General features: G+C 42.0%; 1 protein-coding gene across 1 annotated transcript in view; it reads left to right on the top strand.

Moving 5' to 3' along the window:
• adgrl3.1 (adhesion G protein-coupled receptor L3.1) overlaps positions 1-16,355 on the top strand; it is an 87,075-nt gene that overhangs the window by 39,432 nt on the left and 31,288 nt on the right. Inside the window, 4 exon segments of the mRNA XM_018695561.2 lie at positions 8,524-8,964; positions 10,376-10,479; positions 11,455-11,640; positions 13,235-13,273. Of these exon segments, the coding sequence (XP_018551077.2) occupies positions 8,524-8,964; positions 10,376-10,479; positions 11,455-11,640; positions 13,235-13,273 (770 nt within the window).

Genomic DNA, 16,355 nt, shown 5'->3' with positions numbered 1-16,355 from the left:
TTTTGCTCTGTGTTTCTTGCTTTTTTTCCCCTCTCCGCTGTCCTTATCTCCCGCTTAATCTGTCCTCTTTTTCTGCTCCCAACCCTTTCCCACATCACACAGGGCTATTTCATTGAGTGGCCTTAGATGTATATATTATAGAGGCCCAGTGCATGAATGCCTACATAAAGACAGAGTCAAAGTCACTTGTCTCTGCATCACCCTTTCCTCCCATCCTATACTCCTCAAATACTCGCTCACTCTGTACTGTTTATGGAGTTGTTTCATCATGTCTTCTTACATGCATATTATAGAGGCCTGCCCTACGCAAGCGGCATGGTTCCGATGAAACATTTGAATAATTTATCACCTCCAGTCTGCCTTGCCACACTTTAAAAAGTTTTCCCAACAAAGTCTCAAAATTATTCATGTTATCTGCATCTTTGGGAAGGGAGGGGCTAAAACCGAACAGATCCCATCTTGTACACACTGCCTTTCCTATCAGTGTCTCACCCTTCTTTTCTTTCTCTTTTCTCTCGTTACCTCACTTCTCTGGGTTTTTTTTTTTTCTTTCTTCTCTGGCAAATTTTCGAGCCTGTCCTCTCGTAAAAACCAACCCCGTAGGTTGCGAACCATAGCTATGTTTTATTGTTAGGTGACCTCTTGTGGTTGTAGTAGTAATGACAGTAGCAAAGGAGGAAATCCGTTGACATGGTATAAAGAGATCCACACTGGGAGGAGGTTGGAGTGAATGGATGGGTCAATAAAACACAAGACCTTCACACAGGAAACCACTGTTTGTTTCCTATGTGAAACCAATAGTCTTTCTTTTATCTTTGACCGTTCCACAACCTCAACTATGTTTTTATTATGGTAACCATGACAGTGGTTACCGTAATAACCCAACCCACTATCTTTTCCTAAATCTAACCAAGTCGTTTTTGTACCAAAACCTACCCAAACCATGACCGCTCCATAAGCCTAACTGCATGTTTATTATTGTAACCATGGTGACAAATGTTTGGTACACCGCTGCTGGTACACTCTGAGTGTATACTATTAAGGCTTCTATGTGTCATGTCAGAGGGTAGGGACAAATCAAAAAACACTGTACTATACAAACTATATGTTTTCCTTCTAGTGCTGTTTCATTTCCGCCCTTTAAGGTGATGGTCTACTTCTTACATTAAAGTGAGATAATCTGATTGCATATTTTACAGGATAAAACCAGCACACTGAAATACCTAAAAAAAGACATTTGTAATGATCAACCCTGGAGGTATTTTTGTTCTGTAGTATATAGATGTTAATCAGAAGGAAATAAATAATACACTGTCTTACAGTTGACTCCAGGAATTATATAATAATAACCTCAACTTAATCAAAGCAATTTATGCAAGAGCATTCACTCTATGCAAAATTATTTCAGTGCTGTAACACGTGCGCTTTATTTAGTATGCACATTTTTAATCTGTTGCTACAGTTCTGTAGCTCAAAGTCAACAAATCTCTGCACTCCTACTGTACAGGCCAACTCCTCTCTCTAAATAATCTCTAAATAATGCTTTACAAAACAGTGATCAGTTTGACAGTTTGCCTCTTAACCATACATTAGAACAGGACAAATTAGAAAATAGATAGTCAGAGAGCCATTTACACTAGTGGTCATTTTGTTCACGCATCATTTTAGTGTTGAGAGTTACACAGGGTTTTGAAAAAGTCAGGTGTGAAACTCATCTGATACTAACCCTCTGCTTACAACAACCAAATGTTTAAAGTGTCAGATGACCTCAGCCTTAATTAGAGGGAAATCAAATGTTGGCATTCTATTCAAAGCTATTAAATACACAGTTACATAGAGAGATGACCTCTGCTTGCCACTCTTGGCACTCTGTCACTTAAAGGAAATTTAGAGGTCCACCTTTGAACTCTTAATGGCTGGAATCACAGAGTTCCATTTCTTAAGGAAGTCAAGCATGGAGTATCTATTGTCTTTACCCCCTCTCCACCTATTTACTCCATCCTCCCCCTCCTCCCCTCTCCTCTCCTCTTTGGCACCAGATTGCAATCAAGCGACAGGGCTAAGATGTGCAGGAAATGTTAGAAACAACATTTCACACAGTTAATGGTAAAAGTGGAGACCCTCTTTCACCAGACCACTGATTAGACTAACCCTCAGCACATTTCTGGACCTGTCACACTGAGTTGTATTTGTGTGTTTGTGCTTGTGAGGGTGCACACTGTCTCTGTAAAATCCTTGGGCTGCTCAGACCACTTGAGATGATTCAGCTCCGGCAAAAATGATTGCAGGTTTCTAAGTATGTTTTTATGATTGTTTACAAAATGCCAAAATTTAAAATCAAAATTTGATTCTTGATAGCATGTCAAAAAATAAATGCAAAAAGCAATTGTCTGCTTGTTTATCCTAGAATCAGAACATTTCATATGTGTCTTGTTGGATCTTATTTCTAAAATTAAATGGTCAAAGTCACATATTTACAATCTCATCAAAACAAAATATGCAAAATAGTAATTGCCAGAGTCTCTCTGTGGTACCACTATCCTGTAAACAGTACTTCACACCTTAGACCATACTCCTGTTCTCATTCTGTCCTCTCCCTTCTTCGTCTTTTTCCACCCACACCCCTTGCCTGCTCCTCCAACACTTCCCTCCCCACCTATCTCCCTCTTTCCCAAATAGATTACGACACAGCCATCTCAGCAGAGACTGAACTCTGCTTCACAGAGTCTGGTGCACCTGTTCCTTGCCTGCAGTGTGTCCTTATCGATTGGATTGCCCCAGCCAGGCCCTCTGCTTGCATTTGGCCTCTGCGCCGCTTCCCTCCTGCCAAACAGCAGATGCCAAATTAAGCAGGCCTAGCCAGGACGACAGGGTGGAAGGGAAATCCACGACCTCGTAGGGAGTAAATACAGAAGAGAGCAGCGAGCAGAGGGTGTCGCCATAGCTGCAGTCTATTCAGATTTTTTATTTTTGTAATATATAAAATTTGCAGGAGGGCAACAGAGTGGATACCATCTTAATCTCTAAATGATGGGGCATGGTGATAAATTATGAGGAGCAAAATATTGAATAGCCACAGGGTCACTTGCTAGAGGCTACAGCTCTCATTCTAACACAGTAATAGGATTTTGCTGGATGCCTACTATATATTCATATTTGTTGTCTTCTTAGAATTGACATAAATTTGGTGCATGTCTGGAATAGAGGCGACACCCTGGACTATAACGGCATATGCTGATGATTCCTTCCATTATTTAACAGAGAAACAAAAAATAAAGAAATAAAAAAAATGGTCTGTCCCATTAGCTTTTGCTTTGAACAAGGGAACTTCCCCTGATTAAGAACGAAGCATGTAATTGGCAAACTTGCTGCAGGTGTCTCCAACCTCAGCAGAGGGATGACATGATTATGCAACTGGTAAGCCGGCAGGGCTGAGCAGTGATGTGTCTGTATGTGAAACATTAGCTGTGGAACGTGGTGGTGCCTGGCAGCCATTTTGAGGGAGGCTCTATTAGTTGAGGTTGTTTTCTATCTCCAAGTATCACTGCTTTGAAGTGCTCCATTCTGTCTTATCAGCAGGCTCGAGCCACTCGCCACGAGCTCTGTGTGCGTATGACTGTGTGTGTAACACTGCACATAAGTGAGTGAAAAGTAAATTTCAGTTCAAGTGTGTGTATGTGTGTGTGTGCTGCTTGCTGCACAACTGGGTGAAAAGTAAGTGTCTGTAAGTGAGTGTGTGTACGTTTTTGTGCGTGTGCTCTCCAGCCATAGGGGCAGTGCGTTATCGCAGTATGCAGCCCTATTCAATGTCTGTGCTACCATCCAGCCTAGAAAGCTTTGTGCCCTCCAGTCAGATTATCATTTTGCTGTTACCCCTCTGGATCTATTCCTCTCTAGTGTTCAGGATAGCGTGTGTGTGTGTGTGTGTGTGTGTGTGTGTGTGTCTGCAAAGGCAAGGAGGCAGTAACTTTTAAGGAAACTGCAGGAAAGTAATCATCTTGCATATTAAAGAAGTATAATAGACACTCCATCTCAGCTCTGTAAAACTTCTGTTTTAATTCAAATCCCTCTTCTCTTTGCTTCTGATTCACTCCTCCCCTCTCTTGCAGTCTTGTTTGTCCGCTGCCTTTTCTGACGATGTGGGAAACGTGCCAAGGGAAGTTCGTTTTCCCTCTCCTCTATCCTCCCTGCCTTCTACCTTTTGTGTTGTGGATTTACGATCCCTCTGTTTACCGAGCAAGAAGTCAACAAGAGCATTCTCGGCAACAGAGCAGAGGCAGAGACAGGCAGTCTTACCCACACAGAAAAACATAACCACACACAGTCATACAAACACACACACACACACACACAATGTCTGTCTGCATGTCAGATGATCATGCACTAGCATCCCAGGCTGACTGACAGCGTCTCTATGGCCCCGCCAGTGTGGTGACAGATAGACTCCAGGAACAAGTTTACTGCCAGCCTGCCATTGTCTCACCTTCCCCTGGGCTCACTACAGGTCAGGAAAACAAACACAATAAAATAGAATAGATTAGAATGGTCAACAAAGCAAACAAATTATTCTCTTATTAGCTGCTCCTGAACTTGCGATCATACCAAACAACCTTCCTCAGCAGATGGAGTCTGCCAGATGTTATGAAATTTTCGATATTCAAATTTACATTTTTCTGAGCACTTAAATGAATTCTCATCCATTTAGTGAAGTTGAGATTGAAAGTTCACTCTTCACATGCAGAAATCACAGAAAACAACCTCACCACAGGGCCCATTAATAGCTGTTTTGGAGCTTTTAATTGTGTGACACAATCTTACGCAGACAAAGTTTGACCAGTACAATAGAATAGAATTAGGGCTCATTAGTGGTATTGTATCATTATGATGTGCTCATAATGTGTTGATTGTTTTCACAAACAAATATTGGTCAAATTAATTATCCCAAGCAAGTTGTAATTAAAAGCTGAAAAACATTAGTTATAGAGGATGTATTTTACACATTTGAGGAGTGTTGTCTAATGCAACAGTGGAGCACAACTTGTTAAATTCACAAGTTAATTACATTTTACATGTAATCTTCAGCATACATTTACAGTGCAACCTCCAGACCTCCAAAAGGAAATGGACAAAGTTTCAGTCTCAGTCGGATCTTTGTCACATCAGAATGTTTAAACATGGTTACATTCCTGTTAATATAATGATTCTGGTTTCAAGCATATTGCCCAGTGCTTCATGGAATAGTGAATGCTGCAGATGGACCTTGTTCTCAGGGTGGAGAACAGTGGTGGAAAGAAAGCAAAAAAAAAAAACAAAAAAAACAGATTTCTTCTATTTCTTCAGTACTTTGTGGCTGTTGAAGAGCCATGTACTGCTACATGAAGTGTCATGTACATATGTAATATGATTACCGATGCTTCTCCTTAAACACATCTGTCAAGACATGTCACTCACAGACATGTGTCAGGCAATCATAGAATATAGACTAAAACCCCTAAGTGAACAGCTTGTACTGAGTTTGTGACTGTTTTTTTTTTTGTGTGTGTGTGTTCTTGTGGCATCGGTCTCTGTGAAGAGCACAACGTTTAGGTTAGCTGACATCACAAAGTTGTCGTAACGCATTTACTCACAGCTTCCTAAGCTTAAATGCAGGGAGATATGTCATTCCCCACGAGTACAACCTCTAGCCTTTTCCTCTATAAATGTTTCATGAGGCTGTTATGTCATGTTCCTGCAGTTCCCTACAGCATCTTTCACAACATCCTGAGTGATGCCAGTGATAAATTCATCACATTACATGTCATTTTTTTTTGGCCCATCTAAATGCTGCTAAAAGAGCAAGCGAAGGAGGACAAAATAAAGACACAGGCAAGCACACATGAGAGATTGTGTGTTAAGATCAGGAAATTAAGATAGGTAGAATAAGAAGTGCAGCACAAAGTGGTAAAAAAAAAAAAATCAGGAGCGAGCGATCAAATCAGGTGGAAAATATCAAGAGAACAGCAGAGGAAGGGAGAGAGATAAAGATGCATAGGTAGTGAAGTGCTGTGCCCCCTTACCTATGAGTTTTGTAGGCTTTTGTGTTACCTCACCCCAAGCTGCCAGCCCCTGTGTTTTCTGCCCTGTACTCAAATGACAGCAGACATCAACCTCAGACACACACACACACACACACACACACACACAGGCACACACACTATTACTCTTCTATTGTTGTGGCAGAGCCCCTAATGGAGCTTCCCGTTTGAGTGCAGATAGGCACACACACACACTCAGTCTCTGTTTCATAAGTACACACATACACACACACAGAGATTGACAGCTAGTCCCTAGGCCACTGCTGCCACGCATGATTGATGGCAATGTTCCGTGGAGAATGCATGAGGCAGGGCGGCAGTGATTCAGGAACGGGGAGCGCCGCAGTTTAGGTACGGAAACACTCCATTGAATTGTGGAGGAAGAGAACAGAACGTACAGGAGGAGCGGGATGTTACACGGCTGTCAGTCAACCAGACAGACAGACAGAGGAGGGGACAAAGACAGAGAGACGGAGACAGACAGAGAGAAGTGGTGACTTTAATTACTTAAAATCCACAGGAAGGGACAACTTCAGTTCACAGTAAATAATATAAACACCCACTCTTTTTTACTACCCACACATCCACACACACACTTCATTTTGCACACTCAAACCTTCCCTTCATCCCCAAAGGGACAACCTTCAAAAAAAAAAAAAAGATAACATTTACCAAAATGCTTCAGTAAGAACTCTAATTCATAGTTTCTGGTTGGTATGGAGATGGCGAGGAAAATGTTTTTAGGCAAGTTCAGCGGGGTCCAGCTATATTCGGCTTAGATTTAGGTTCTCTTTAATGTGTGTGGAAAAAATATTTTCAGTCAATGACTCAACACAGAACCTGAGGTTATAAAATATATATTTCTTGGTAAAAGCAGCATAACATCAAAATGGTGATGTAAGACAGTTGCCTCTGTGTTTATGTCTGTTTGCCTCCCTGTTTGTTTGTGTGCTTGCTTTTGTGTGTACTTCAGGATATGCACATGAGTTTATAATAGGAAGATGAGGCCACAACACTGTTGTTACAAGCTGTACAGGCCAGCAAGCAAAGTGTCACTCAGTTGTATCCAGGAGAACCAGGTGCAAAAGAATATTATTTAAAAATAAAGTGTGGTGCTATCCATGCTCATTTGAATAATGTGGAGCCTCTGCAGGTTTAAATTTAACACACAGGTTGCGTGTTTGTTTTCTGTAATTACAAATTTCTAAAAATGTTCTTGGGTGTAATTTACATATTTATTCAAGTGTTCAAGTGGTCGCAGTGACAGATGAAGCTATTCCCTGCTTTGTTTCTAAGTAAAGATGCTGCTTTAGAAAATGGGCTCCACCTGTATGCAGTATTACACATAACGACTTCCAAATGATTTGAGACCAATAAAATAATTCAAAGGGAAAAGTGTAAATAATTATTTCCTCCTACTCAACTTTCGATCCTGCAATATTGATTCGTACCACGTGCTGCTGAAAACAGTGAGAGGTTCGCAGATAGAGGGAGAGAGAGACACATTGGTATAGTATGTTCACAGGAAGACCCTGTAACACTTCGCAAACATGTGCTCTTTTCCTCTCTCTTCCCGTCATCTCATCCATTCATTCTTTATTTCTGTCCCCCAAACAGGGTCAGTGTGAATAATTGAGCCTTTTTACAATGAAATATTGACAGTAAAAGAGCGTGCCATATGCATTTAAGTGGCCTTTCTGCCTCTCGTGATGTCATGGTTTTATGAATCATGCATGACACTGAAAGAATGTTTTTTTTCTGCCAGGTTGGGCAGAAGAACCACTACTGTGTACCAGTCCCTTAGGAAAGACTGGCAACTTTGTGTACACTTGCATTACAAACCAATTGTTGGTTATGGTTGGAGATTTTGGATTTATACGTTCATTTACTCATTTACATACATTTGCATCGCAATTATTGTACCTCTTTAGCACACACATGTTGTTCTGTAATAATTGTTGCTCACTCAACTGTTTGGTAACATATCCTGAATTTGGGAGTAACTGATAAAGAAAAAAAAAAAAACACCCACAAAGAACTGGCATATGACCACACTGACAAAGGATGAAACACTAACATTGGGAAGTCATCAGAAACATGAGCCACTCCCTGTCAAAGCTATTTAGTGCTGTGTAAATGAATGCCTACAAATGTGTATGTGTCTGTCACTATAATGTTATTTAGGCTTGTGGGCCATTGCTCACATCACTTGGTGCTGAATGCAGATGGTTTCCTCGATCACAGTTCTTTTAACTCTGTTTTTCATCCCTTTTCATCCTGGGAATACGTTTTGAACTCTTGTCCTGGCATCCAGAGCTCGTAAAAAACATCCGCACTCCAGTCACGTTGGGACCCACAAATCTGCATAACACGTTTCGGGTTTTAGTTTAAGGACCCATGTGCTGTGTTTTTGTGAATTTAAACCCTGCTCTTTCTATTTTCACCTTAGACTATCGCCCACCTCCCATGATCCCCCCTAACCGAGGAGGGGGAGGAGGGGGAGGAGGGGGAGGAGGAGGCCCAGTCGGCGGCGGAGGTTCCTCCTCTTCGTCAACCAGCCGCACCACCACCACTCGTTCTCCTCCCTATTACACCACCCCAAGGCCCCTCCTCACTACCTCCCCCGGCCAGCGGTACCGAACCACCACCACGGTCCGCCAGCCCGTCCTGGTTCCTGCCCGTGACTCATCGTCCGATGCCAATCAGATCCCTGACACCAACCAGAAAGCTGGAGGGCGTTCTCCACCAGCGCAGGTCCCTCCGGCAGCCCCACAGCCTCCTGCCCTTCCCCCACAAGACTTCTGCAGTCCAAGGGTGATGGCCGACATATCGTGGCCCCGGACACAGCAAGGCCAGACAGCTAAGCAGCCTTGTCCTGTGGGGACACTGGGTAAGGACCATTGAACTCGTGGTTAGAATGTGAAATATGAAAGCTTTGTCTAGTACATCTATTTCTTTCTAGTTTTTTTTAACAGACCAAAACTTTAGTATTTATTTTTTTCTTTTTTTGAGGGGGAGGGGGCAAGACAAATACATAAACAGTGATTTAACATACATAGACAACACAAATTGCATACATGCTTACTACAAGAGGACAAAAACAACTGAAAGCCTTTTTTCCCTTTTTTTCTTTTTCATTTTTCCCTTTTCTTCTCTCTTTTCCTCTCCCTTTCTTCCTTCCTTCCTCTTCCCCTTCTCCCTCCCTTCCTCTAATTAGTATTTTGAGTACATGCTTCTTTGCTTCATTATTTTCTCCATAGTCGTGTGTTAGAGTTGTTTTGCATGGTAATTTCAAAAATGTTTTTCTGAGTAAAAATTTCTACGCCACAGTTAAAAGTAAAAAGTAAAAACAACACTAAGTATTGGCCCTTATGTTAATGAGCAAGGAGAACCACCTCTCTGTTACCCACAGCCTGAACTTTTAAGTATATTATTATTATAGGTTTCGTATGTCACATGCTGTTGCCTAGTAATTCAAGCAATGCATCAGATTTTATGAGCCCTATGTAGTGTTTGCATGTGAAACCTTACCCTGAAGAGGAACTAGCTGTTAATCATCAGCAGATACATTTAGTCTAGTCAATATACAGTAATTACAGTGCACATTTAAAAATGATGAATGCTGACCAAAGTGCATTATGAGGGAACATTAAAAAGTTCCAGTTTATTTTCATTCAAATTCTTTGATTGTATTTTAAATTTATTTTGAAAGCACCTAACATTAACATTTGTTGCTTTTAAATGTGCTGTACTTGAAAGTTGGAAAATGAAAATTAATATTTTCATGAAAATGAAAATAAATGGATAAATGAGATAAGTGGAATACACAAAATAAGATTAAAGCATTCATGCAATCCTAATGATAATTGCGAAGATTCAAAAGCAATTCTAAAATGATAGATCTTAAGATGAGATTTAAAAGTGGCAGTGTACAGGGAAGACCTGACAGCGAGGGATAAAGTTTCCAAAGCTTGATAACCCTTTGATTTTAATTTTGAGTGTGATGAAGAGGAGAAGGATCTAAGGGGTCTTAAGGTGGAATAGGGGCTGAAAATGTAGTGTAGTAGTGGTATAAATTCTCACAACACACACACATTTCCTGAGGACTGATTCTCTCGTTTTAATCAATTAGCTCACATGATAAAGATGATTCCTCTATCCTCCTGCTCCCATCCACACACACATACACTCACATGATGCGCGTGCCATCTGCTTAGTGAACCCCGGGCACCTCAAGAGTCTTCATGTCTCCTGGTGAATGTCAGCGCTGTCTTACCCTGTTTGTTTTGCTTGTCTTGCAGGCGTGGCCACATACGTGTGCATGGCCCATTTGGGTTACTGGGATCCCCAAGGCCCTGACCTCAGCAACTGCACGTCGCCCTGGGTCAATCACATCATGCAGAAAGTAAGTCTGAAAGCTGCTGCTGGCCCTTGTGGCTACCACTGAGCCCTAGTCTAAGGGTATGTATCAAAGATATAGTCCTGGAGCAGTCTCTCATGCATGAAGATACACTGACCACAGGGAAGGATTTAGGCCATGTATCCATCTTCATTTGTTATCCCCAACTCATGTTTTATATAGCTGTAGGGGAATACTAATGTCTAATGAGGTCATTCGGTCACACTTGTGCATTATATATTATCATTATAATTGTATAACAACAGGCATCATGATAGGCTGATTAACCATAGAATCAATTGGCTTTGCACAGAAAACATTTCTTTCTTTTTCAGGTTCTCTAAGATGCTTTTATTCTGGAAAGTATTAGCCTTGTCGCTTCCTAAAGTTTCAATTTATGGCTTTGCGTCTGTTCCGGTCTATTCTCACATCAGCCACAGCGCTTTAGAGGTTTTCTTTAAAGTTAAAACATGGCAAATAGTCCCTGTGAAATCACCATTGGAGCAGAGGTGCTAAATTAGGAGTTGTTTCTGTAAAGTATTATTAAATGTCTTTATGAACACTTTATGAAACACTGGATTCAGCTCGCCCCTTAAACTAACCTATTCACATTTTTTTTTCTTCTTTATGCTCCCCCCATCCCTTCCTTACTCTTGACTTCCCCACTTCTATTCCTTTACACTTACCTCTCCGACTCCATCTGTCCTTTTCCTCTCTTACTCCATCTGTCCTTTACCTCTCTGTCCTCCCTGTCCTATCCTTTGATTTTTCCATCTGTCTGTTGCTGCACTCTTCCCTTTTCCTCCCTCCCACTGTCCCCCTCTTCATACTCTCACTAACTTTTTCTCCTCTTCCCAACTTTCCTGTCCCTTCTCACCTCATTTGACTTCCTCTCTTCCATCAATCTCTCTCTCTCTCTCTCTCTCTCTCCCTCGCTTTTGTTCCTCTCTGTACTCCCCCGTCACCGTGTTTGGCTCCCAGCTTCGTTCGGGTGAGACGGCGGCAATTGTAGCCAGGGAGCTGGCGGAGCAGACCAAAGGGCTCCTGCGCCCTGGCGATGTGCCATCTACAGTGCGGGCCATGGCCCAACTGGTCGAACTGCTGGATGTCCAACTCAGGAACCTCACCCCCGGGGGCAAGGACAGCGCTGCCCGCAGTCTCACCAAGGTACTGCCTCAAGAAACACTACTGTCAAGAGGTTAATGCATCAGTGAGTGACTGAGATTTTCTTGCAGGCACTGGTATTGGAAAGGCAAATGTCAAGGTAAAAGAGAGAATGAGAAGAAGAAAAGAAAGAAGGATGAGGGCAAGAAAAGGGAACAGATAGAGGGACACTTTCAAGTTAATAGTAAGATGAATAGCATCCGTAGTTAGTGTTTCTGTCTTGCATTCATTCTTCAGGGGTTAGGAAAGTCTTTGTGTGCATTTTGATGAAGAACCATACATAACACTGTAGATTTTCAGATGATAGATAGATGCTTTTAGACATTATTTTATCCTCTTCTCTGTGTGAGTCTTTGTAACAAGTTTTGTTCAACATTATGGGTGATAGATAACTGCTTTTAGTCTTTGGCAGGGTTCCTCAACTCTTTTCAGATCAGGACCGAAATTTAATAAAACTCTTGTCTCGCCCTGGGAGTTATTCTCATTAAAACATACAGTACTTGAGCTGAAAACAGGTTTGGGACACATTTTACGTCACAACTCATTGTTTAATGAACTTCAGTGTTTGAGCTACAGCTATGAAGATGCTGTCGACAAGCTGGAGTGCTTACTTCAGGATTACATTAATGGAAACTCGATCCTGGTGTATGCAAAGGATCTGTTTTACCACAGTGCTAGACAAGGAAAGAATTTAGGTCTATACTTTGTTCATGTAGGCATTCAATTAAAGTGAGTTAAATCATTGGGGAATGGCTGACCGGCTGGCTTGGCTGACTAATTGACTGACTGACTGGATGACGGACTGTTTCTTGATCGTCTCTGCTGAGGTCAACAGTGACAGGCGGGGTTTAGCAGCCAGATTGACAGCTGCTGCCACCTATTATACAGTCACTGGCTTTTTTTTTCTTTTAGCTTTAGCTTCTAAATCACTAGGTCTGCTTTGTTTTCCCTCTCCCTTTCTGCCTTTTCTTTGTCTCACTATCACACCCTTTACATCTCTTCTCCTCGCTCTAAGTGATTCAGTAACACGTGTGAAGTGAATACATACTGGAGCATGTGTAAGTGGAATCAATTAATCTGTGTTTTGCTGTTGACCAAATGGCCTGTTAAAGGTTGAATTTGTAGAAAAAAGTCCTCCATAGAAGAGGAGAAGCGTTCCCCCTGATTTCAATAATGACCCAATTATATATACCTAATTGAGTAATATGCTGGCTTATTATGCTAATTTTCTTTAGGAAATCGAATACAACCAATCATGCACGAGTTGAGTAGTAATTAATGCCATCAATTCACTTGACGGTAGATGCTCAGACTGAGTAGAAAAAGGAAAAGAAGAACAGAGGAGATTATGAAAACAATCTGGAAGGAAAAGGAAAGGAAGAGACAAAAAAAGAAGGCAAGAAAGACGGTTATGGGAGAAGGAGTGGGGAGGGAGGGGGGCGAGTGAGAAGAATAACAATATATTTCAGCCACCAAAGTCTTTTTGTGCAATGTTAATGAAGTGGGTGTGCCTGCCTTTGTGTACCCAAGTGTATATGTGTGTGTGTATGATTGAGAGGTGTTATATCGCTAACAGCTGAATTGTTTGAATTTGCAGCTTCAGAAGAGAGAAAGGTCCTGCAGGTTTTTCACACAGGTATTTCCGCTTCCTGGTATTGTTGATTACTTTGCCACACCATAATTCCACATGTTTTTTTTTTCTTCACACTCAGCATGTAATCCGCAAAGCAAGCTTGTGTGTGTGTGTGTGTGTATGCTCACACATATCGCAATGCTCTACATAGAATTCTAATTCTTTGCTGCAGCAGTTGTTTTATTATTTGCATCCCCAACCCTTTGAGGAGGTTGGACGTTTAAGAGCTCTGTTCTGGTCCTGAAGTATAGTTGCTGCATCAGAGTCACTGGTAGCCATCCACTGGTATCTGATGATAAAGTTTTTGTCTCCTCAAAGGGTTTGCTGACATTCTTTTGTTTTCAATTTCATTTTTTTTTCTTTTTGCATTCAGAATCAATGGTACTGATAAGAGGCCATGATCAATATCAATAATAGCTCATCTATTTTGCAGTTCTGTCTGCAGAATTGTAAACAGGCCTGCCTGGAACCAAATGACTCGCTATCCATCTCTATTCAATGAAATGTCCTCTCTGCTGCTGTATCAGAGAGAAAGAACTGAGTATGATGGATATCCTGTTGCATATTGCTTGATCACGGCTTCAGTGCCTTAAAAGTAATACCAGCTTGTGTTTTGTGGCTTGGTATTAATTCATTTTTTCGTCCTTGTTGGTCTGCTTGTATTGATGTTTGTTCATGTTGACGCCACAGGCTCACTCCGTGAGCAGAAAATCTAACATCATTCAGGCATGTTTCTGGTCAGCTAAATTCAGCTATTCATAACATCAAAGGACCCCACCTTCCTCATCCATGTGCTGTACATAGACTGCAGAGTCTCTCTTTTTCTCTCTGCACACACACACACACACACACACACACACACACACACCACACACACACACACACACACCCTTGATGGGCTAGCTCTTTTTCTCCTGATGCAGGCTTTTTTCCACTCTCCCCCTGAAAAGTCTTAACGTCAGCACCAGTCAGCAATGTCACATCATAGAACATGGCTTAGGACTATATGCAGGCTGACGCGCGCACTCGCACACGCGCGCCGCAAATATATAAATATATTTTCAACAATGATCTTATGCCATCACATCAGAGCAGTGTGATATTTTGATGCGTCTCCCTAATCCAACAAATGTCTGCGTTTCGAGGAGCGGCTGCTCTCAGAAAGCTAGTTACAGGTTAAAATCAAAATGTTCCACCGCACACCTTGGGTACTGCAGGGGGCTGGGAGTGATCGATTATATAATTAGCCTTAGTAATGTGAAACAAAATTATACCAACAGTCCCTTACTCTGCCAGATAGAAATGTGCGTGATTAGGGATGTGGTGTGGTGCTGCCCTCTCCTCGTTAATTATCTACAGCACTAATTGCCAAGTGAGGAGAGTGGGCAGGAGGTTTGGGTTCTTAATAGAGACAAAAAATAATTGAATTCTCTCTCTCTCTTTCTCTCTCTCTCTCTTTTTCTCTCTCCCTCTCACTTCATCTCTCCTCCTCCCTCACTTCGTTTGGGGAACTGGGGACTCGTTTCATGTATACTAAATTGGCAATTTATTCATGATGAAGTTGGTGGTGTGGAGAGGCTTTGATGCTGTAGGGTGGATTGATGGAGGGAGGTAGAGTCGGCAAGGTAGACTGAGAAAGAGAAGAGTCACAGAAACAGAAATGGAATGTGAGAGACAGAGAAAAACAATAAAGAGGGCAGTGAGGAGACAGTGATGCTCAATGACGATGTCTAATTTGCCCTCTATTTATGGATGGTGGGTCAGAACATGGCATGCTGTGAATTTAAAGCCTGATTTAGCTGCAAACTCATCCTGTCAGAGAAGACAAACTCCAACAACAACTGACAGATAAGCCTGCTTCTCTGATGAAAACATTTTCAAAACATGCACTTTCTCAGAGCTCAGTCAAGCGAGTAAAGGAAAAAAAATTCCATTCTTTCCTCTCCTCTCGCCCCTTTCCATACTTTTAACATCCCAACTCTTGTGTACAAAGTGTGTCCTACTGTGCGTGAGAGTACACATACTGTACATTCATGCACATGTGCTTGTGCATGTGCCTGCATTTCAACCCCCCCGCCGCCATATAGCTGGGAGTAGTAGAGCAGCCCAGCTCTAGTCTGTCTTGCCGCTGCTGTTTACGCTGGATCACCCCAACGCTTCAAAGCATTTCACTTCTGCCCCATTTACTGGTGTGTGTACATATGTGTGTACGTGCATGCCTGTGTGCAGTGTGTAAGTGCACACACACAAGCGCACGCCTACTCTGTAATACATAGTCGCACATAGACACACACACAAACGACACCCTTATCTGTCTCTGCAGAGTCTCTCCCCTCTTTGAAGACCCCTAAAAAAAAAAACCTGTCTCCATTTTAGCCCTCAAGTCCTCATACTTGTGCAGATAGAAATGTCACCAACGGCACCAGAGCTTACAGCCTCACACACACACACACACACACACACACACACACACACACACACACACACACACACGCTTAAACACGTATATTCCATTTCTGACTTTCTGATGTGGAGATGTCTGGACCTCAAGGAAATCACACCCCTTCTTCTCCTTACCTATCTCTCTCCTCCACAGATGCAATCTCTGCGCCAGAGAATTAAATTTCAATGAAAAATTATATGAAATTGAAAATGCGAGATAATCAAAAGTTCAATAAAAAGCAATGAAAAGTTTAATGAGAGTAGAAAAGGGGCGGTTATCTGAAGCACATCAAAGAGAGCATTTGGGAGCAGCACCGCCAGTGCAAGCGAATGGAAAAGCAGTGCCACTGCTGTCATATCTCCTGTGCCTACAGAGCATCCTCTCCTCTGTCTCTCTCTGTTGCCAGGACTGCTACTGTACAGCAAGTGGAGCAGAATGATGCACTGCAATGCTTCCCCCAGCCCCTTGTGCACACCCTCAACTACACACACAGACACACACATAAGAACACATGTGCCTCCCATCCCATACACTCTGCAGCACACAAACTTTCACATTTTAACAAATGCACCCACTCATGGTATATATGGCGTGTGTCTCAGTGCAAATGGACACTCAAGGGGTTCTAAGGAAATTCTGGTT

The sequence above is a fragment of the Lates calcarifer genome, linkage group LG5 (genome assembly GCF_001640805.2).
Source record: "Lates calcarifer isolate ASB-BC8 linkage group LG5, TLL_Latcal_v3, whole genome shotgun sequence".
Classification (NCBI taxonomy): Eukaryota; Metazoa; Chordata; class Actinopteri; family Centropomidae; genus Lates; species Lates calcarifer.
Note: the sequence above shows the minus strand (reverse complement) of the source record. Positions and strands in the feature narration are given on the sequence as shown.